The 21438-nt window shown below is 47.1% G+C and overlaps 2 protein-coding genes across 5 annotated transcripts in view; one reads left to right on the top strand and one right to left on the bottom strand.

The window, feature by feature from the left end:
• LOC114082774 (E3 ubiquitin-protein ligase rififylin) overlaps positions 1-21438 on the top strand; it is a 786130-nt gene that overhangs the window by 66697 nt on the left and 697995 nt on the right. The gene's annotated exons all lie outside the window — the stretch shown is intronic.
• On the bottom strand, positions 213-21361 carry LOC139701298 (DNA ligase 3). 4 transcript variants are annotated; one of them, XM_071607166.1, is made up of 22 exons: positions 21307-21361; positions 20663-20734; positions 20279-20319; positions 18965-19518; positions 16195-16338; positions 13876-14073; positions 12853-13004; positions 12008-12174; positions 11801-11878; positions 11186-11354; positions 9315-9470; positions 7476-7607; positions 6738-6817; positions 5632-5719; positions 5187-5264; positions 4787-4910; positions 4055-4197; positions 3691-3765; positions 3139-3285; positions 2462-2666; positions 2018-2097; positions 213-940 (listed from the first exon to the last, which is right to left on the bottom strand). In XM_071607166.1, exons 4-22 carry the CDS (start codon positions 19512-19514, stop codon positions 707-709), a joined length of 3000 nt encoding a protein of 999 aa, XP_071463267.1. In that variant the 5' UTR covers positions 19515-19518; positions 20279-20319; positions 20663-20734; positions 21307-21361; the 3' UTR covers positions 213-706. The 4 variants fall into 4 exon arrangements, 3 of the variants coding, with proteins under 3 accessions (XP_071463267.1, XP_071463268.1, XP_071463266.1); XM_071607167.1 differs by lacking the exon at positions 20279-20319 and having other exon boundaries at positions 21307-21345; XM_071607165.1 differs by lacking the exons at positions 20279-20319; positions 21307-21361 and having other exon boundaries at positions 20663-21031.

Genomic DNA, 21438 nt, shown 5'->3' with positions numbered 1-21438 from the left:
AGCAGGTCTTTGTAAGCAGGGCATGTAGACTTGTACTGAGGTGTGGATTTGTATTCTTAAAAGGCAGTTGTTTCCAGATTTTGAGAAGGCAGGTTTATCTTTTTGGAGCCTCTATAACCCCACCCTAGTAGCCCAAATAACCTCCCTCCCCATATACAGGCCTCATTTCCACCCAATCCTAGTCCCTCCCCTGTAATAGAGAACACAGAGAATAAAGTCATCAAAATTAATTTTGTTCTCTTTCAAAAGATAGTTAAGTTTTGCCAAATGTAAGATGCATATCTTGGGGTGGTCTTTTAAATACAGCTTTAAAAGGAATGGAAGTAAAATGAGGCAGCGAGAAGTCTGCTGCCAGCTTTAGTAGCCCAGCCTTCACTCCTTGACCACTAAGGAAACTAAGGGAATTGTGGGGGGAAGGACAGATGCTGCAGGATGTTTCATTTATAAAAATAACTAAGCTTTTTGAAGAAAACAAAAGTGACAAAGCCAGCACCCAGATTTGAGATCTGCTTAAACAGCAAGAGAAACTGACTTGTGCCCACAGCAAATAATTCCTACTCCAGAAGACTTGGCAGATTTTGGAAGATTGCTGCCTGAAGATGAAAGGACATCCTCCTGTTCCTCCACCTACCTGCCTCCAGGCTAAGGCTGGTAGAGTAGTGTGGTAAGGGAGAGGATGTCCCAAGGGGGCAGGAAGACCTGAGTCCTAGCAGGGAGCTACCAGCCTCCGTTTTCGTATACATGCCCAAATCCACTCTGGGGAGACCAGCTGGGCCTCAGGGTTCTTGTCCCTGCTACCCAGCACATGTGTGGCTGAGGCAATGTCAAATTCCTGCACTAGGTCCCCATCAAATGCCACAAAGTAGCGTCTGAGACGGCTGAAGTCTGGGGTGGAGGGTGGCAAGTGGAGCCGCACCCCAGTGAAGACGTCCAGCAGCACCTGCAAACACAGAGGGGTCAGGGTGGGGTTGGCATGCAGGTGGGTCTTTACCCAATTTAGTATAATACAGTTCACTTAGGACAAGAGCCAGAGATGGAGGAAGCCTAGTTTAGGACTTAAGTAGAAAGTGCATCCTGGAGAAAAGACACTGGTGCCAATCTGCCCCCCGCCCCCAAATCCTCCAGTCACTCTGGATGACACAGGCCTGACATTCCTCCCTTCCCTGCCAGGTGATGAGGAGGAGGAGATGGGTTCCAACATTTGGGACCTAGATATGGGAAAAGGATGTGTCTCTAGGAGCCAACCAGTGGCTGTGACTCAGTGACCTGCCCTTAAAGACCACAGTCCACTGCACAGGTGGGTAGACTGCAGGGTCAGTAGTCTTGCTCATTACTATGCATAGGTTCAAGGGCTTCAAGGAAGGGACAAGAGAAGGAAATGGTTTCTACTGGTCTGCTGGGAACTGGGTTCATGTTATGAGTTGTCAAGACTTCTGTGCTTCTCTTGGGGGGGGGGGGGGGCACAATCATTCTAGGGATTAGCTTTACTTCTCCCTCCACCCCTTGGGCCAGCAGTTCCTCGGGGTTGAGCCAGTGCTAACCCAGCTCCTGGCCTCAGCAGGTGCTCAACAGATATTGCCAAACAAGACTGACAGAGCATAAAGGGAAAAGGCTCCTCCACTGGAGGAGAGTCATCAAGGCAGTTCACTCTCCCTCCTTGCTGGCTGGACCTGCTCCCCCAACCACAGACTCACGCTGCACCCCACACCCAGACTGGGCTTTCTCCCCTTTAATGTAAATTTGACTGGGGACTGGCAGCTGGGCTCTATCTCCTGCCTGCTGGCACAGCTCTCCTTCCTCTCTGCCGGCTGGCTGGCCGCCTCTGCAAGGTAACCAGAGGGCACAGTGTGGAGTAGCTGCACGCTGGCCTGCCTGAGGGAGGAGCAGCTGTGGGAGGGGAAGGGCTTAACAAGCCTCCCCCAACTCCTCTGCTCATCTTTCAAAGTTCATGTGCACAAGGCTGGAAACGCTGGGCCCTGGCCAAACTGGCCTGCCTCTGCATTGTCATTGCACTCACCTTTGCTTGGTATGGCATCTCATCAGTAGCTTTCCTCTTCTCTCCAACTTTCACTGAAGACTTTGTGGTAGGCTTATTGCCTGCAGGACAAAGTTGTGGATGAGAATTAGGAGAGTAAGAACTGCTGATCATGGTTCCTAAAGTTGGGCCAGATCCTTCCCCTGCCATGAGCATGGATGAGAGGGAAGAGTTATCAGCCCAATGCTTTAGCTTAAAAGTGGCTTAGTCCCCAGTCACACCAGCTCTCTGGTGCACTATCATTCAGGTTTGCTGAGCTGATAAGGGGTGCCTAGCAGAGCAGCTTCTGGCCCATGGCTGGACACACACTAGGAATGTGATCATTGTCAGCTGCAGTGGATACATGATCACATGTTCTCAGAGCTGGAATGTGAGATTGGGTCCCTGCCCCTACGCCCCCCGGACCCCCTTCTTTATCCTGGCTACCTTTGCTGTTGGGGATCCTCAGCTTCCCTTCAGCCTTCCGGGCACTGGGAAAGGGTTTGTTGGGGGAGGCTCTGGGGACCTTGCGGGATGCAGCAGACCCAGAAGTGCCCTCGTTCTCGCCATTGCTGCCTCCTGTAGTGGAGCTTCCCTCATCTCCAGCCACCACAGTGAAGTCGGCCTTCTCCTTGGACAGCTGATACAGTTCCTGAGGAGGAGAAGGTCAGGTGCTATCACTCCCTTCCCCAGACACGCCTCAGAGGGTGCTGTGTGGTCTGTTTTAGGCACGCGTGGCTGGGGAAACAGGTGAGAAAGACAAAGAGCAAGGAGAAAAGGAGGTGGCTTCCTTGGTGCTTTTCCAACATGGAGCCTTCACCCGAGTAACTGGTACAAATCCCTGTTCTCTTGACTCCAGCTCTTAATCAGCAAAGGACTTGGGCAAGGCCTCATGAGGCAGCTAGACCAAGGGCCTTTCAGGGGATCCTGAAGAAAGTGAGACCATCTACTTGGAGCTGGTGGGAAGGGCCCTCATGCCAGTTTGGTCTCCCTTTACTTGCCCTCCTTGCTATATCAGTGGAATGGGGTCAAGAGGAAGACAGGACATGTCAATAGGCCAGATGCTCAAGGTTCTAAGACTGAGATGGGGTTGGAGGACAAACATGCAGCCTGAGAGCTGGCACCTTGAGTTGGGGGAGGTTAGTGGCAGATTTCCAGTCCTTGTCATCTCGGATTCGGGTGCAGCGGGGGAATCGGATGGATATCCCATCAGCGGTGTGAGCCTCAGATTTGGAGAATTCTGCCCCTGTGATCTCCCATACAGCAGCTTTCTGTCAAGAGCAAGGCAGGAAGGTCAGGTCATCTCTAGTTGAGAAGGAAACATCTCCCATCAGCCAGAAGCGAAACAGAATGAGTCAAAACACAGAGGCTCTGGCTCGCAGCTAGGAGACCTGGGTGCTAGTCCTGCCTCTTCTGTGAATTCATTATTTAGAGATTAGGCCAGCTCCCATTAGAACAGACCCTCTGTGACGAGGGGGTGGGTATTATCTTCCTCCACTGAAGACAATTCCTCAGCGGTGACCGGTCATCCCTAGGCTTCTCACTTGGCTGAATAATCCAGATCCCCATCTTAAGGTGACTTTCTGTGAGGTTCGGATAACTTCTCTGTGGCCCTAGAGAACTAATTTGCAAACTGATTCTGTAGGCTAGAAGACCCCAAGCCACTGGGCTGATACCTTTGGGTCTGGAACGACGAAGTCAGGATAGTAGATCTTGTTTATCTTCAGCCAGGAGGGTATTTTGCTGGGATCCTGGAGGAAGAAAGATGCTGTTCTGGGCTGTTCCTAAGCTGCAACAAGGCTTAAACCCCTCTTTTGGTAATGAAATTGTGAGATGTGACCAACTCCTCACCCATGTAATCCTCCCTGCTCAAAGGGAGTGAGGCCTCCAGGACATGCAGGCCACTGTCTACAAGGCGGGCACTCCAAACAGCACTCTCCTTACTGGGGAGGAGATAAATGATATCTGCAGTCCTCAAAGCGCAGCGTCTGCCTCATAACAGCCCATCAGAAGCCAGGATCAACAGGGTCCCTTGCTCACCTTGCTGATCTTCACCATGTCCAGTTCCTTCTGTAGGCGGGCAAGGGTTGCGTCGTCATGGCCTCCTGCACACTTGGTGACTGTGCACCACTTCTGGCTGCTAGGGTCATAGCAGCCCATGAGGAAGATTGACATCATGCCACCTGCAGGGTACGGGTGGGGAATATGGGCTGAGTGTGAATAGCAGAAAACCACCTCTGCCAACCCCACAAGTCCCATGAGAGGCAACCTCGTGGAGAGGAAGCGGTCCCCTTGGCATCAGGGTGCCAGAGTTCACCTCTTCTTAGCTGTGTAATTGAACCCAGGGCCCTGAGTTTCCTAGGCAAGTATTCCACCACTGAGCTACCTGCTCTAAGTGTGTGATTTTTCAATCTGTATGAACTCAAATTTCCTCTATAATAAATTAGGGGTAATCACACCCAACTTGCTGGGCCCTACGAATTGAATAGTGCCTGTCATACAGTAAATCACCTAAAAAGTATTAATTTCTTAGACGCCAGCTTCCTTCCAGTTAGGAGAGATTTTCCCTGAAAAGGAAAAACTGGCCCTGATGAAATAGCTTGTGGTAAGCCTCCTTGTGCCAGGACAGCTCAGGGGATTCTTGCTAGAGTTCACTGTGCCAAGTCCATAGCTCCCAGGCCCATGCTGGCAGATCAAGCCAGGAAAAAGGCCAGCCTCTCTGACATGGCACTTTCCAAGAGAACCACTACAGGGACCAGCAGTCACCCTGACCTTTGCTTCCTTGTCCATAGAAGGCCCCAAGAACCACCAGGTCAGCTGTATCAGCCATGGCCCCCTCATTCAAATAGTCTTTCTTCACTTTCAGCCAGTGCCGCTTTCCAGGCTCATATGTACCCTGAGGGGACATGAAAGAGAACACAAAGTACAATGGAAACTCCCTGAGGCAGGGGTTTAGCTCTTCACTGCTGCACACCAGCCCACACCGGAAGGGCCCTGGACTCCAGGCTCCTCAGGAGATGTATAAAACCCATCCCCCTAATCCAGAACAGACCTGTCAAGCCCCAGAAAGGATCCCCCTCCCTCAGCTTCCACCCCCACCTCTTCAGATGGCACTGCCATCTGTCCAGGACAGGAAAGGCTCAGGGGAAAGCAACAGCTGTGATGACCTTACCTTCACATCCTTCAGCACCAGCCCTTCCAAGCCCTCCCGGATCACCCGGTTTATCATGTCAGCCAAGTCTGAAGCTTTCTGAGGGACAGCAGGAGAGATGTTGAAGATGGTATGAGAAGACGATGGCACAGGAACGCAGCGACGGCATGCTAGTCGAGTACCCACTGGAAACGCCCTAACTTGAATACTAGGGACAAGGGATTTGTAAACCAGGGAGCCTCTCAACCAGAGAGCAGCAGTGGCTTGGAGGCACAGGGTGCTTACCTAGGAAGGACTTCCATGCCCTGTCCTCCTGGGTAACTAACAGACAACAGACACAAAGGCAAACACATCAGCCACCCCCAGAAGGACAAGTAAGACTCAGTCTGTCACACTTGTTGCGCAAGGGGTTCTGTGTCCTGCTTTTAAGCCACATGACCCTGTCTAGAGTAGGTTCTTCACTTACTGTGACTTGCTTCATTTCTGAGAACATGATCCGGTTGGGAATTTCAACCATGTTGTCATGAAGAAACTTCCGCCGCTCACACAGAGGCCTAAAGGGGACAGGAAAGCTGAGGGAGGGATCTTCCCACCCCTAGCAGCCGTTCTGAGGAGGGAAGGAGCACAATGATAAAATTGCTGCTGCATGAGAGGGTCTGACGTGAACTAAAGCCCTCATGTGTGACAGTTCTGCTGCCATAGGCTGCAGGGCTCCATCCTGACTGAAGATGGACAACTGTGAGCAGGGGAATGGAACCAGTTAGCCAGTTCATAGCTGTAGTTCCTATTTCTACTTTATGGAGCCAAGGGAGATCTGGCCTCTAGCCCAGATTATACAAAATATGGTCTCACTTGAAAAATGACTCCCACTTGGGTATTTTTTTGCCTTGCTTCACCCTAACCCCAAGGCTGTCGGGTCCTTGGGTCAGCAGGCTGTCGGGCCTCAGGATGCTGGTTTCTTGGGCCCAAGCCTTTAAAGGCAGCTAAGTCAGGATTGCTAGCTCTTCCCAAGACAGTCCCACCACAGCCACCCCTAGCATCAATAGGGAGTTTCCTACTGCCAGTCTCTCCTGAAATCAAAACCTCTGAGCAGAAAAGCACTTGCATTATGCCTGAGGGGTGTCACTGGAGAATAAACTGAAACCCTGCTATGTTCACCTTCTGTGTCTCTCAACAGTCCATCTTGCTTTGGCAGACTGAGATTTGTTTGGGATTTGGGTTTCCTCTGAGACTTAAGCTCACAGAGGTAAGTCTTCCTTACAATGGATGGGGAATTGATTTGTAGCAACTGTGCTACCTCTCAGTTCCCTCCTGCTCTTGCCCCTGCCAAGCTCATGGATACAAAGGCACATATGCTAGCCACTTCCCATCCCCTCCTTCCCAATGAACCCCCTACATTCTTACCTAGGAAATTAAAATAGGTTCCTGGGTTTAAGGATGCTAGCCAGGCCTCGGGGTGTACTTTAGTAGCAGAGTACATGCTTAGCATGCACAAGAAACTGTGTTAGATCCTCAGCACCAAAAAAAAAAAAAAAAAAAAAAAAAAAACAAACACGAAACCAGTCAACTCACCTGTCCATCAAGCTGACATCATTAAAGTAGATACAATCAAAAACAAACAGGCAGACATTAGCATCTTGGAAAGCAGCTTTCTGTAAAGACAAAAAGAGGGCATAAAAAATGGGGAGATGGGGAGTACCAATCCACTTCTGAAGGCTTCCTGAAGCACCTGATAATTCTATTTCTGCCCAGAAGAACCTGGGCCATAAGGGCAAACAGCAGACGGGGCTCGCTATAGTTGGGATTGTAAATGTTCACCAGAAGCCCAGGTGATAAAGGCTTGGTCCCAGGAAGGTATTAGTAAGAGACAGTAGAATTTTGTGGGAGGTACTTTGATCATTGTGGGTATGTCCCCAAGGGGTATCCTGGGACTCTGGCCCCTTCTTCTCTCTTTGTTCCCTGGCTTGTGATCCATGTGGTTTTGCTCTACCATGACTCGGTTCAAAGCAATGGGCTCCTCAGATCTTGGCCTGGAACCTCAGGAACAATGAGCCAAAATAAAAGTTTTCTCTTTATAAATTAGCTCAAGTATTTTATTACAGTTACGGAAAGCTGACTGACAGAACTGAATGAAAATCAATTACAAATTAGTTCCTAATAGAGTCTTTTTATGGAGGAAAAAATACTAAACCCAAGACTAAATTCAGACACAGTTCAGAAACAAAAAATAAGCCCTATCCTAAGTAACATATTACTCCCTTTGGAGATAGACAGCACATGCATTTTTGCACAAATGACTTAACCCAGTACCTTGTGCACTCCTAGGGTCCCAAAGGGCAGTGGTTTGCCTGTCTTGTTGTCAATCAGGAGCACCTCAGAGTCCAAAATCATGCTGTGGCCTCCAGGAAAAGCCTTGGGGATGTAGTCCTTAAAGTGGGCCACCTGGAAGTGGAAAAGTAGCTTTGATGAGGGATGAACAGGCGGCAAAACCCCGAAGCCAAGCCATAGAGATCAAAGCCAGACCTCAGAAGGAACACAGAGCAACATGCTCTGTGCAAAACAGCTAATGTGCAAAACTGTCAGCCACCTGGACAAGATGTGGCTGCTTTAGTATTTCTGTTCAGACGCGGGCAGAAGTCAGCCCATGCTGACACTGTCTATGGGCTGTAGAGAAGGCTCAGATTTGGAAGAAACAAAATGAGCATTTGGGGGAGGAGGTGGAGGTAGACAGATGTGGGGGGTGGGGGAGGAAAGAAAAACAGGTGGGCAGAGATTAGAGCCTATTTTAGAAGACAGATAGTTATTAGGCTTAGAATTGGGATGGGGAGAACAGACTGGTTAGAAAGAAATGAACTCCCTCCAGAGCAGGAAGGAAAATGTGAGCAGAATCTTCCCTAAGTAGGAGATCTGCTCCCAGAGCCATCTAGAGATTAAGAGAGTATGCCTGGAATTGGATTTGTCTTGATAAAGGCAGAACCTTAATCTTCAACAACTCTAGTCAGAGAGAAGTGCCATCAGAACTCAAGGTATTTTCTGTCAAGTGATAACAGCAATGGGAACCAGAAAGCACATCTCTGGCTCTACTCCCCACCTGGGCAGGGCACATGGCTGCCTCTACCCAGAATGCTTGGAGCAGGATCAGGAAAGGCTTGCCCATCTGTCCCACTCCCTGTCAATAATCCAGCCCTTTAAGAACCCACAACACAGGAAAAGCAAAGGATGAGTGAATCTGGTATGGGAAAGGGCTGGAAAGCGATGCTCAATTGTCTTCCTGGGTCACATGAGGTGTCCATCTTACACCAACCTCACCAGGGCACTTCCTGAGCACCTGCACAGAGTCCCACAGGACATGTGACCCTGCACTAAAGTGTCACATGAGGCCACTGCTCAGCTTTCCTTTCAAACACCTGAAACATGTAGCCTGACTGCTTGGTTCCAGTGCTCCAGCAGGAAGGCAGGGCTAAAGGGAGTACACAGAGTGTAGAACGCATCTCCTTGACCCCTGGGGCTCTGGAAAACTGAGTCAAAGCTCCAAAGAAGAGGGTAGCAAGGTCAGGGCACTCCAGCTGCTTTTTCCTAGAGACACCTACAATGACTTGCCCCTAGGAACTGAAAAGGGCTCAGGAATGAGATTTTCTCCCCTCCCCCAATTAGGGCAGGCATCTGGGCTCCCAGCTGTCCCCATGGTATTGTGTTTATAGCAGAATGTAAGCTTCATGAAGGCCAAAGCTTTTATGCGCTTTTTGGTCACTGATATTTGCATACTAACTACAACAATACAGATGCATTTGGTAAATATTTGTTGAAAGAATGTTATACATGAACTTTAATTTAGCTTAAAGCACACAGGATACAAAAAAATGCAAAAGACTTGCACAGCCACTGAGCAAATAAGCTCCATATCACAACATCATGGGAGAGAGTTATCACTGTCCCAGGGAGCTCTGTCTTGACCAACCAATGTCTGGACTCTGGCTGTCCCTGATGAGCAGTCCTTCATTATTGAGACTCCAAAAATGAATTTATCCACTCATTAAACAAACAAAAAGTCTTTATTGTGAACTCTAGCTGGGAGACTATGGAAAGCTGGCCTTGAGACTCTTAGCAGCAGGAAAGAGAAAGACAGTCCCAACAGAAAGCGATCAATACCTTGTGAGGCAGGACGGGCTTGAGACTGCGGCTAAAGTAGCTGAAGTAGTCCCCATTCTTATGCACCTGGACTCGCTCGCCATCATACTTGATCTCAGAGAACATGCCGTTGGGACACTTCTTCATTGCATACTCGATGGACTTGCAGGCTTCGGCCTTGGGGTGGGAAAAACAAAGCCTGGAGATTTTCAATGACAGACAGCCAGAGAGCCCAGAATAGGGCTGTCAGCCAGAATCTGGGTTCTGGGACTGACTGCCCATGGTGCATGCTCAGGGCAAGGACAGAGCTGAGAATAAAAAAGGCTGGGCAGGGGCTGGGATTGTGGCTCAGTGGCAGAGCGCTTGCTTAGCACATGCAGGGCCCTGGGTTCCATCCTCAGCACCACATAAAAATAAATGAATGAAATAAAGGTTTGTGTCCAACTACAACTTAAAAAAAAAAAATTAAGAACAAAGAAAGGAACAATACTTATTCTATAGAACTGTTTAAAAAAAAAAGGCTGGGCAAAACTGTGTTCTGAGTATCAAATCATTACCAGCACTGACTCAGGAGCTTGTGTTTCGAGGAAGATGAATGCTATTTATTGTAGACAAAATTCCGCTGAAATAATATTTTTTAAATCAATAATTGAGGCTCCTGCAGGGCCTCGAGCTTGTTAATACATCAGTTATCTCAGCACAGGAGGCAGGCAGAGGTCAGAGTAGAGACTGTAGGTGCCAATGAGGCTGGCAGGGTGATAGTGATCAGGGATCCCTAGTACAGGACAATCCAGACAGAGGTGTGATTACTCTCACACCTGTACCAGCCTAACCCAAACAACAGTTACTGTTTTGGGGATTCTTGTCAGGTCACATACATAATCTCACTTCATCTTTGATGTGGCATCTTATATGATAGATAGCATTTTCATTTTATGGATGAGAAAACTAAAGGTCAAAGAGGTTAAGTAGTCATTTAAGGTTACACAGCTAGTACACAGCAGGAGTGAGATTTTAATTTAGGCTCAACTCCAAAGCTTGTGTGTTCAGCCACTAAGCTATATAACTCATGCCATTCTTCCAATGTCAGGCTGTACAACACACTCCAGAAGAATTCCTACAGAAGTCAAAAGGCCACTACTTCAGGTGACTGGGGGTCCCTGTGGAGATGTCACTGTTGGAGTGCCAGCTGTTCCACACTCCTAGTAGGGAGAGGACATTTCTCTATTCCAAACAAAGAATCCTAAGGCAAAATTTCAAAATAACACATAAGAGAGTTCCCAAAAAAGCACCATACACTGCTGGAAGACCCAAAGGGCCTCGTGGTAGGCATGGCAGCATTCGCGGGGTCCTGCTGCACAGGAAAACCAATGCCACAGAGGAGATCCCCATTCTCAGGATAGGAGCAAACGTGCAAGCTGATCTTTGTTGGAGTTAGTCTTTCTTCCTTAAGCTTCCTCTCCCTTCCCAAGTTACCCTATCATAGGGAGCCTGGTTCTGCTGCCCACTCCAAGCCACCCTGCATCAGGTCAAAGGACCTCAGGGTTCCTGAACACAGCCCCAAGTTCAAGTATGACAGATAAGCTATTTTAGGTAGGTGCTTCAAGTCTCACATGTCATTCCCACAAAGAAACTAAAAACCAAGAGAGACTAAGTAGCTCGTTGAACACTCCACAGCTGCTTGGTAGTAGAGTGGGAACTGGGTTCTGGCCATTACACCCATCACCTGTCTCCTCCTGTGCCTTCACTTCTAGAGAGCAACACTCTGCTGCCTCTCCTCTCTTCCTTCCCCAAATCCTCTCACCCTGCAACCAGTCTCAACAGTCATCCCTACCAGATCCCACCCCAAGGGATGTGCAACGTGCACAGCAGGGCAGGGCAACACTCCTCACCAGCATGGGCTGCACAGGCGTCATCAGCGAGGCCTGGACACTCAGAGCCCGTCTCTGTCCTGGATCCTTCTCCACCTCCTGCTCATTGCGAAGGACCCGCTCCACTACGTCCTGCAAGTTGCGTGAAGCTTTGAAGGCTTCATAGGCATTGGGGTCGAGGGCATCTAACCTGTCAAGGGAGTAAGGAACCAAGACGCCTGCATTTGACACTATGGCTTTGGATAGCAATCTGTTCTCAGAGGGGAGAGACCCTCATCTGTCAATATGCAGTTGTGTTCAAGTATCTTGAGGATTCAAAGTAGGAGAAAAATCTGACAATTCAGTCTTTTGAGACCTTTATCTATCAGGATGCAGCCTTAGCAGAAGAGGGGGCTGGAATGGGCAAAAGCTGCATTCTGTGCTTACTAAACATGCTCCATACTTTCAATCAAAACAACTCTCTGCAAAAGGTATTGTTACCTCCACTTCACATAAGAAAATGGAGGTGGAGACAGGATTAGGTAACCTAGGAGGCAACAAAGTGGAATGAGGATTCAAATCCAGAGAAGGACTCCAGAGTCCTGATACCAGCTGGGAACAAAGGAAGCTTAGGCTGTCCCAGGAGACGATACTTACACATGTTTTGCACCTGAGTTCATCTTCAGATCATGTTTGATCAACCTGATGATGCACTTAAGGTCATTGGCCGTACACCTAAGGGAATGAGGCCTATTCAGTTTGATCTCTGAAGAGCTCTGCACCCCCAAACCTTTTTTCCCAAGTAACTCCCTCTCCCTGAGCTCATCCCCATTGGGTCTGACTTGTTTGGGGCAGCTCCCCAACCTGGAGGCGATGTCCTGCAGGGCCTGCTGCTGCTCATCCTCCTTGGTGAGCTTCGAGAGCCGCAGGAGGAATTCATCCACTTCCTGGATGGTGAGGAGGCTCTTGGCAGCTGGAGGGAAAGACTTGCTCTGCTCAAAGAAGACTCTGATCGTCTCTGACACGTCACCCTGTCTCCAAAAACCAAAATGCCACTGCAACAACCCCAGGGTGGCCAGGTGTATCCCCCAAAACCTCAGGACTAAAGAGGAGTCAAGAGACTTCAGTCACAGTTCCTGTCCCCAACTCAACATATTTACCTCACTTCTCAGAGACTATCTCATCAACAGTTCTAAATGGGGCGCATCTCTCCACATAAAATATGCCCACCTGGCTTAGCTGAGAAGAGACAGCACTATTCCAAGCCCAGTCAACTTGATTCCTGCTTATGAATTTGAGCTAAGAGGTAAATGCAGTCATCATATAGTGAGGATTCTTGGAAGTTTACATATGTGAACTGGCGGCTGGGGCTGGAGTCCCGAACAGATCAATGATGAATGATAAGCCCATGGGGGAAGAAAGCAAAAAGAGTCCAGATGAGGGCCCCACAAGAGACAGAGCACAGTCTCAAGTCCTGACTTCTGAGATAAGGCTTTTTGTGGCTAAGCAGTGGTATGGGTTCAGTCCTCAGAAACTTATGACATTAACAGCTGCAGCCTCACATTCAGCTTCCCCTGTACCGGAAGCTTACTCAAATAGATTTCAGTTTCCTAAAACAGTATGTGCCTAACCATTTAAAAAAAATGGCTGCAGGTGCCTGGCTTGGTGAACCCCACCTGGAATACAGTCTCCCTCCCCCTCCCTCTGACCTGCTCCAGGTCCCGTGCCATATCATCTGGGTTACAGTTAAAAATGCGGCTGAAAAGCTTCACAATCTGCTTATCATTCAAGTTGTAAACACTCTTAATGACACCCGGCAGCAGCAGCTTCACTGTTAGGTACACATCACCCCGGAAACCATCTGGAGAGAAAAAAAGGAACCCTTCTTGAGAAATAGAGCTTAAAACAATGGATGAACTCAAGGAAGCAGAGGTTTAAAAAGATCTATCACTGTGCTCCCACAGTACCCTGTGCAGATCACTAGTAGTTCAGAGGCCAGAATTCAGTGGTTGGCTGTTTTTGCACCTGTCCCATCTTTAGCTCATGGATGAATTCTCACAGGGCAGAGCCATGACTTTGACTTCATGTCCCCAGTGATGAGCACACTTACAGACGCTCAGTGACATGAATGTTACATGAATGAAAGAAACAGAGTTGGAAGATTCTATTCCAAGCTGTGCATGTAGTTCACAAAAACTTAATTAAATATGCAGGATAGTAAATTTTCCTACTGGTTGAATGAGATGAATTTTTCTGCCTTCCTAGGGATAGGATAAGAGCAGAAGAAGAAAGATGCCACAGTCTCTGAAAATAGGCTACAAAATTTGAGGGGTCTGGTGGCAAATGCAAATGGGAGGTCCGTTGTTCAAAACTGTTAAGAATTTTTTTTTTTTTTTTTTGTACTGGGGATTGAACTCAGGGGCACTCGACCACTGAGCCACATCCCCAGCCCATTTTTGTATTTTATTTAGAGACAGGGTCTCACTGAGTTGCTTAGTGACTCGCTTTTGCTGAAACTGGCTTTGAACTTGCGGTCCTCCTGCATCAGCCTCCCGATTCCTGGGATTACAGGCATGCACCACTGCACCTAGCCAAAATTTTAGGAATGTTAAGACAGTAATAGCTGAGCACTAAACCAAGCATGGGACCCTGTGCAACGACATGTATGGCAGAGCCAGCCAAGGCTCTGAGCTTTCAAGGGAAAAGCCCATTCAGGATGCTCCTGGCCCCACCTCCTGCTGAGCCTTTCCGCAAGAAGTCCTGGATGATCTGGGTCTTCGTGTTGTAGCTAGGATTATCAGCCACCATGGCACACAGCTTCCTGAACTCCCGTAGCAGACAATCCTTGTGCTTGGGGTCACATTTGCTTGAGGACAGACTTGTCTTGCGGGTGGGGCTTGAGGGGGCTTGATTAGAGTTGTTGGGCTTGGCTGTTGAAGAAACAACAAAGATGATTCATTTTGCCTTTCTGGGAAAGGAGGAAACTCACAGGTATTCTGTTGGTGCTTTATACACAGTTTCACTCAGTCCCTTCAAAGAGCTCCCTGGGGTAGACATCACTGTATCCTCTAAAGGTCATTTCCCCAAATCTCAGAGCTATTAATGGTTAAGGAGCAATGGCACCCTCCCTCTGGAGCTGTGAATGCTTCAGAGAGGAACACAGGCTGTGCCAAGATTGACCAGGAGGATCTCATCAACTGTAAAGCCGAAGAAAGAAAAGCTGGGTTGAGAAAGGGGAAGAAATCAAGGGACATGTTAGTCAATGTGAAGTTACTGCTCTCATAGATTATCAGAGCTGGAAGGAACCTTCAAGATTATCTTGTGCAAATCCTCTTACTGATGAGAGGATCCAGGCCCAAGAAGAGCAGATGACTTCCAGGATCTCCTACCTCCATAGTGGCAGAGCCAGGACAAGGATGCCACCAAGAAAGTCAGGTCCCAGTGGTGTACTCCCAACATTCCCTCCCCTCACCACTCCAGCCTGTTCTTTCTGTTTGTCAAATTAAAAGGTAGCTTATAAGCAGGACTTTCCTCCAGATACCTAAAAATAATGCTGAACAACTCTTTAGTGATTCCTTCTCACTTCCTTGTGCTCATTTACAAAGCAAAAGCAAGGCCATCAACAAGCTGTCTGCTGACATAAGCTTCTTGTCTGGGCTTGTAAATTATAAATCTGTGATTGTCTCTGACCTGGACTCTAAATCGGATTTTAGAGAACAAAATCTCAAAAGCATTGATGTTCAGCAAGGTTGCAAGCATAAGGACACCCCATTCCTCTCAACTCCTTCCAAATTAAAAAAAAAAAAACCAAAAACCCAGGGCCCTTCCAGGTTCATGTTGTCCTTATCTTCACCTGGATTCTTCTCTATTTCTGTCTTTGGCCTAGTACAAATCTAAGGTTTTAAAATACTAAAAATCCTACAGTCAGGCACCATTTTTACAACGTTATCTCCTATAGTCCTCAGGAGAACACTGGAGTAGATCAGGCAGATGCTGCCACTCTCAATTCACAGAAGCTCAGATAGGTAAAGACTTGCTCAGGGCTCCAAGCTGTCAAGCAACAGGGCTGGGACCAGGCTCCAACACTCCAGCTTCAGGTCCAGGCTTCTTTCAATCACATCAAGCTTCTTTTAATTCCCAAACAGCTTTATTATTTTCTCTGAGTCAATTACAAGAATGTCTCAAAACAATAAAAAAGGTATAGGATTTGAGTGAAAGAACACTGGGACTACAGCCACACTTCAATGCACATACTCTATCATGAACCTAAACTTCAGCTTTCTCGTTCATAAAGTAGGCCTTATAAGAACATTTCCTACAATTAACTGAAGACCAGATAAAAGCCCCTAGGCCAAAGCTACCTGTTTTTGAAGGCCAACAAACAATCCTGATCTTCTCATTCTAGCAAGATCTTCCTAAATCCTTGGTCCAGGAAACAGTACTTCTATGTTACATAAAGAAACCACATGTATGTGATTATATGTGTATATAGGATAAAGAGAAAGAAAAAAAAAATAAACACTTTACTGTTCACCTGTCCTGCTATAATCCAACCCTTGGGAGATGGGATTTGAACACAGAGCCCTCTGATTCCACAGAGCACATGCCTCCTGACGAGGCTGCAGCTTCCAAACAGAAGCTAATACCCTTAGATCCTTTGTTCCTTCTTGCTCCTCGTACCACAAACATTTCAACCCTTTGACAAAGAGTTGTAAGAAATAACAGAAATTAAGGGATATGGTCCGTGCAGGGTATCTCCCTTCTTCTACCATACTTTCCTCTCCAGTTCAGGCAAGTTTAGGAAGATAATTTCTCAAAGTCTTTTCATTACAAAAATATAAGGAAGTAAAGGGGCCGGTTATAAAAATCTGTCTGAACCAGGAAATAACTTCACATAGAAAAAGTTTTAACAAAACAAACCTCTTCCTGACACAAGAGATTAAAGTATACAAAGACAGGCCACACACGTGGAGCCCCAAGGAAAGCAAATTATTGAGACAAAAAAGCAAAATTTTCAACAAGTCAAATAAGAGGACCTTAACTTATCTTACCTGAAAAGCCAGAAAACTTTCGGGGATTGGTGTTGGTGACAAGTGACGCTCCTTTCCCTGGGGATGCCACCTGGCCAGTTGTTGTCAACTTAGCTTGCACAACAGCTTTCTTCTTTGGTGTGCCTGCTGCCTTAGAAGACAGATCTATAGAACCCGCCCCCCCAAAAAAAGAAAAATATCCTCCAGTGAAAGGTCTCATAAAAATTCCAAATTATTAACTTCTTTTAGAGGCTTGCTTGGTAAGCCACTCCCATGAGCCCCAACATGGCCTAGTGGTAAGCAGGTCTTCTTGAATGGAGGTGGTAAGATACCAGGTGAAGGGAAAGGAAAGGGAGAGGATTCTGGGGACAAAAGACCCTCTAACCATTTACCTCTATGAGTAACTTAATTTTTTTTTTTTTTTTGTGGTGCTGGGAATTGAACCCAGGGTCTTATACAAGTGAGGCAAGCCCTCTACCAACTGAGCTATATCCCCAGTCCAGAGTAACTTAAAATTTTCATCAACTTTCTTCACCTCTTATCCCACATATAATAAATAATCTTCAGAACTAAGAGGACTTGAGAGAATCAACAGTTGCATTTTTTTTTTTAAATGAACCCAGGGCCCTGTGCATGCAAGGCAAGCACTCAACCAACTGAGCTATATCCTCAGCCAAGCAATTGCATTTTGATAGATAAAACTGGGGGACAACTCCATGGAATAGCCCCAATTTACAGATGAATAAAAAAGTACAATGAAGACAGATCAGAGCATGCTGGTTTGGCATAGGTAGCTGTTGGCTCATCTGAGGTCAGCTGATGGTTTACCTGTGTTTCTTTTCTTCTAAATGAGAGATGGGTAAAGGTAACAAAGGCTGAGGCCAATGGCTGACACAGGGCAGACTGGATGGGGAACTTGAGAATGAAGCATGTGGGAAACAGTTTCCTCTCCTATAAGTCCTTTATTTTTCCTCTCAACAAGGATAGATTCCCTTTTTAAAGCCATTTACAAGTCTTCCTACAGCAACAAGAACTGTGATTAACTGAAGATATGAATATTAAACTGGGCAGAGTGACACAGACCTGCAATCTCAGCAATTTAGGAGGCTGAGGCAGGAGCATACCAAGTTTGAGATCAGCCTGGGTAACTTAGCGAGAACCTGTCTTAATATTTAAAAAAAGGGGGGGATGGGGTGGGGCCAGGGGTGTAACTCAGTGTTAAGAATACCAATGGGTTCAATATCCAGTACTGAGGAAAAAAAAAAAAAAAAAAGGATCACTTTACAGATGCTGAAGATCAAAGAGGACTGACTAATTGGACTTGAAAGTACTGGTGTAAGATTTCTAAATATGCAATATGCACATATGCATGAATGTGCGTACATGTTAATAGGCACATGTATCTATAAATACTTGTGTGTTTACGTGTATGTACACATAGGTATTTTCTAGCTCTATCTGTCCCAAGGGCTTAAAAGCTAAGCTACCCCATGATGATGATAACATGTAGCATCCAGATTTTTGTGTGTGGGAGGTACCGGGGATAGAACCCAGGGGTGCTCTACCACTGAGGCACATCCCCAAACCTTTTGGCCAGCCAGAGCTCTACCACTGAGCTACATCCCCAGTGCCCTTAACCTAGTTTTTAAATTTTGAGACAGTGCTCATTAAATTGCCAAGTCTGGCCTCAAACTCCTGCATCAGTCTCCCATGTTGATGGGATTACAGGTGTGAGCTACCATACCCAACTTTAGATTTGAGTTTCTAATATCATTCTCCACTAACAGGAACCTGGACTCTTAAGAGAAAAGGCATAAGATACGTACAAGATTCTGTGACTGTGGTAGGACACACACAAGAGAAGACTAAGGGTTTCTTATTATGCTGAGAATGAAATATTTAAAACAAGTAAAAAGAAAAAAACATGAAGGTGAACAGGATACAGAAAGCAGCTGGAAGGGGCTGTTAAGTGACAAAATTAAGTACAACAATGAATTATAAGTCACAGGGAAAAAATATTATGGTCCTGGAAGATAATATTTCTGTTCTTAAGATACATGAACTAAAATATTTAAAAGTGTGGCAGCACCTGCCTGTAATCCCAGCAATTTAGGAGGCTGAGGCAGGAGGATCACCAATTTCATGTCAGCAATTTACTTGTCTCATAAATACATCCAACTCAGTGGTACAGCATCCCTGCCTGCAATCTCCAGTACCACACACACACACACACACACACACACACAAAGGTAAAAGGTCATTATGTATGCAACCTACTTAAATGGTTGGGGGTGGGGGTGGATAAAAACTAAAAAATGTGCATGTGTAAAGAGAGGACATGAACACAAATGATAAAGGAAATAAACTCAGCAGTAGGTAAACCTGGTTACAGAAGGTAAGTGTTCTTTGCACTATTTTTACTCTTATACTCTTGTGAGTTTGAAATTATTTTCAAATAAAATGTTTAAAAGCTTAAAGAAAAAAGGAACAAAAAAGGGCTTGCCGGGCGTGGTGGCACACACCTGTAATCCCAGCAGCTTGGGAAGCTGAGGCAGGAGGATCTGAGTTCAAAGCCAGCCTCAGCCAAAAGCGAGGCACAAAGCAACTCAGTGAGACTGTCTCTAAATAACATACAAAACAGAGCTGGGGATGTGGCTCAGTGGTTGAGTGCCCTTGAGTTCAATCCACAGTACCCCTCTCCAAGGAAAACAAAAAAACTGGGCTCTCCTCCCCTCCCTTTTTCCATCAGCCCCAGTGTGATAAGAAAGCCCTACTCCCCTCCCCATCCCACCTGCAATGTGCTGGGTGATCTGTTCCTTCTCGTTGTCTTCCAGCTCTTCCCAGCCTTCCAGCTCTGTGAGGTCTTCAATTTTTTTTGTGGTGGCCCGAGCCCGCTCCAGCTTCTCAAACATGCACTTAATGTGGTACCATTCTTTCATGTCACCCCCAGACTCGGAGAAGGGATTGGGCACCACCTTGCCTATGCGGCACACGCCCTTCACAATCTTCTCCTTGCATTTTTTGCAGCCGGCTGTGCTGCGCTTGGCGTAGTCCACACAGAACCGTTGTTCGGCCATCTCACAGGGGCTACTGCAGAGTCCCACATGCGACTCTGGCAAGAAAACAAGGCAGGTGGCACGTGGTCTTAGATGGGCTCCCTGGAATGACAGAACAGGCTTTCTTCCCTGGAGGAGGCAACGCCCACGTAGCAGATCTGTTTCCAAGCACTGGCTGAATTTCCTTATGTCAGGCCAGTGATATTGTTCTCGGAACAGGCACAGTTCTCTTTGGCCAAGTGCACACAAGTTTTTTGGGAAGAGGATCTTAAAGGCCAAAGTCATATAGCTACATGAAAGGACAGGAGACAACAAAATGTGAGATGTAAATGAGAAGCCAGGCTTCTAATTTCCCAAAGACCACAATCTCATACAGTCCATGCTGACTAATCACTTTCCAAAGGATTAAAGACTCATTGCCTAAGTGAAGCAGAGTTCCAATACGGGAAAATCCAGTTTCCAAAAAGGTGTTCAATTATCTAAAGTACATAAATACATCTAGTAAATCACAATGAAGAGAATCTAAATAACATAAATTTTTTTTCTCAGGCCATCAACAATCTTATACTCATAATGGATGATGACCTTTAAGCATTATAAAATCCTTAAGTTTCTTTTTAATCACCAAGAAAAATGAAATGATGTTCATGAAGTTTTAATTAGAAGTGTAATACATATGCCATCCCCAGAAAACAAACCACTATATAGATTCGTGATCTAAACAGAAGCCCTCTTTTGAGAGGCAACTTAGTAGAGCCCAGAACCAGACCGTTCAGGTTCAAATCCTAGCTAAGCCACTTATTAGCTGTGTGTCCTTGGTGGATTACTTAACCTCTCTGTAGCTGTTTTCTTATTTACAAAACATGTATAATAATAGTAACTAATTCAAGGGGTTTTTGTTCCAAGAGTAAAGCCTTTAGAATAGGGCACACAGCAAGGACTCAATAATGTTGGTTCCTACTATAGTCAGTGCAGCAGTTTAGTTAAATCTTTAAACTGAGGATCCCTATGTGCAATTAACCTGTTTTTTTTTTTTTTTTTTCAATTACCTGTTTAATTCAGCAACTTGAATCAGGGAATGCTGCAGCAACTAGATGGTCAGAATCGAAGGAACTGATAAGTCAATCCATGTGGTTTATCAACGGTGATTCATTCAGACCTTTTTATATTTGTACTTAAATAACTTTATTGTTCTAATTTTAAATACACTGGGAATTATTTTTAGTCTGCACAGTGCTTTGAAGTGAAATTACTACTGCATTATAATAAAAACGGGCCTTACAGCAGTGCAACACGGTGCAGAGAAAAGCAGGTGGACTGAGGAATCAGGGATGGGAGGGCCAGTCCATCCAGCTTAGAACTGTTACCCTGGTGGAATCTCTGAACTTCTGCGTCTTAGTTTTCTTACTTCTAAAACGGAAAACAAGACCTACCTCGAAGGGTGGTTGGGGAAATTACAAAGAATCCATGGACGGGCTGATGGTAATGGTGGAGTTCTGAACTCTCTGAAAATGCATACAAAATATGTATATTTGACAATGTACGTTTTTGGAGCGAGAACATCAGTAAGTTTCGTGAGATTCACAAAGAACTGCATAACCCCCCGAAGTTGAAGAACCGTCGCGGAGGTGAGCAAGGCCAGGAGGCTCACAGGAGCAGCTCAGGAAAGCTGGACCTCAACGCGATCCTTACAAGAGCACCCCGCGGCCCCCGGGGGAAGCAAAGGAGAATAATGAAAGGGCCCGATCCGGAATCGGATCAGAGCGCCAAGGCCTGGCCGCAGCCGCCGTCCCGGGTCTCTGCGGAGCTCTCCAGGCAGGACAGCCGCCGGCCGCGAGAGGCTCCCAAATCCATCCAGGCGCCGGCAGTGGGCGGCCCCTGGGGGTCCCGGGGCGCCGCGGGCTCCCGTGGGCTCCCGGGGGGCCGCCACGTCACGGAGGGTGTGCCCCCAGGCTCCGCAGGCGGGCGGGCGGGGGAGGAGCCGGTGGCGGCTCCCGGGCCGCACTGCGCTGGGGCCCCGGCTCTGGCCCTGGCCCGCTTCCCTCCCCACAGCGCGCCCAGCCGCGCCGCCCCTCACCTGCCTCCCCGGCTCCAGCGACCACCACTCGCCTCCGGACCAGGCCCCCACAGGCCGCAGGCAGCCCACTGGCGGTTGGAGAGCCTGTCTCTTTAAATACGGGTCCTTGAGCTGGCGGCAGTACGTAGGCGC

Source organism: Marmota flaviventris (genome assembly GCF_047511675.1).
Source record: "Marmota flaviventris isolate mMarFla1 chromosome 17 unlocalized genomic scaffold, mMarFla1.hap1 SUPER_17_unloc_1, whole genome shotgun sequence".
Classification (NCBI taxonomy): Eukaryota; Metazoa; Chordata; class Mammalia; order Rodentia; family Sciuridae; genus Marmota; species Marmota flaviventris.
This window is presented reverse-complemented; position numbering and strand designations above follow the sequence as displayed.

Coding starts and splice junctions, on each gene's coding strand:
- LOC139701298 (XM_071607165.1), bottom strand. CDS start 20,826: ATGCAGTTCTTTGTGAATCTCACGAAACTTACTGATGTTCTCGCTCCA. Junction 14,074..16,194: donor AAAGTTTTCTGGCTTTTCAG/GTAAGATAAGTT, acceptor TTTCTTCAACAG/CCAAGCCCAACAACTCTAAT. Junction 3,766..4,054: donor ACATGGTGAAGATCAGCAAG/GTGAGCAAGGGA, acceptor TTCTTCCTCCAG/GATCCCAGCAAAATACCCTC.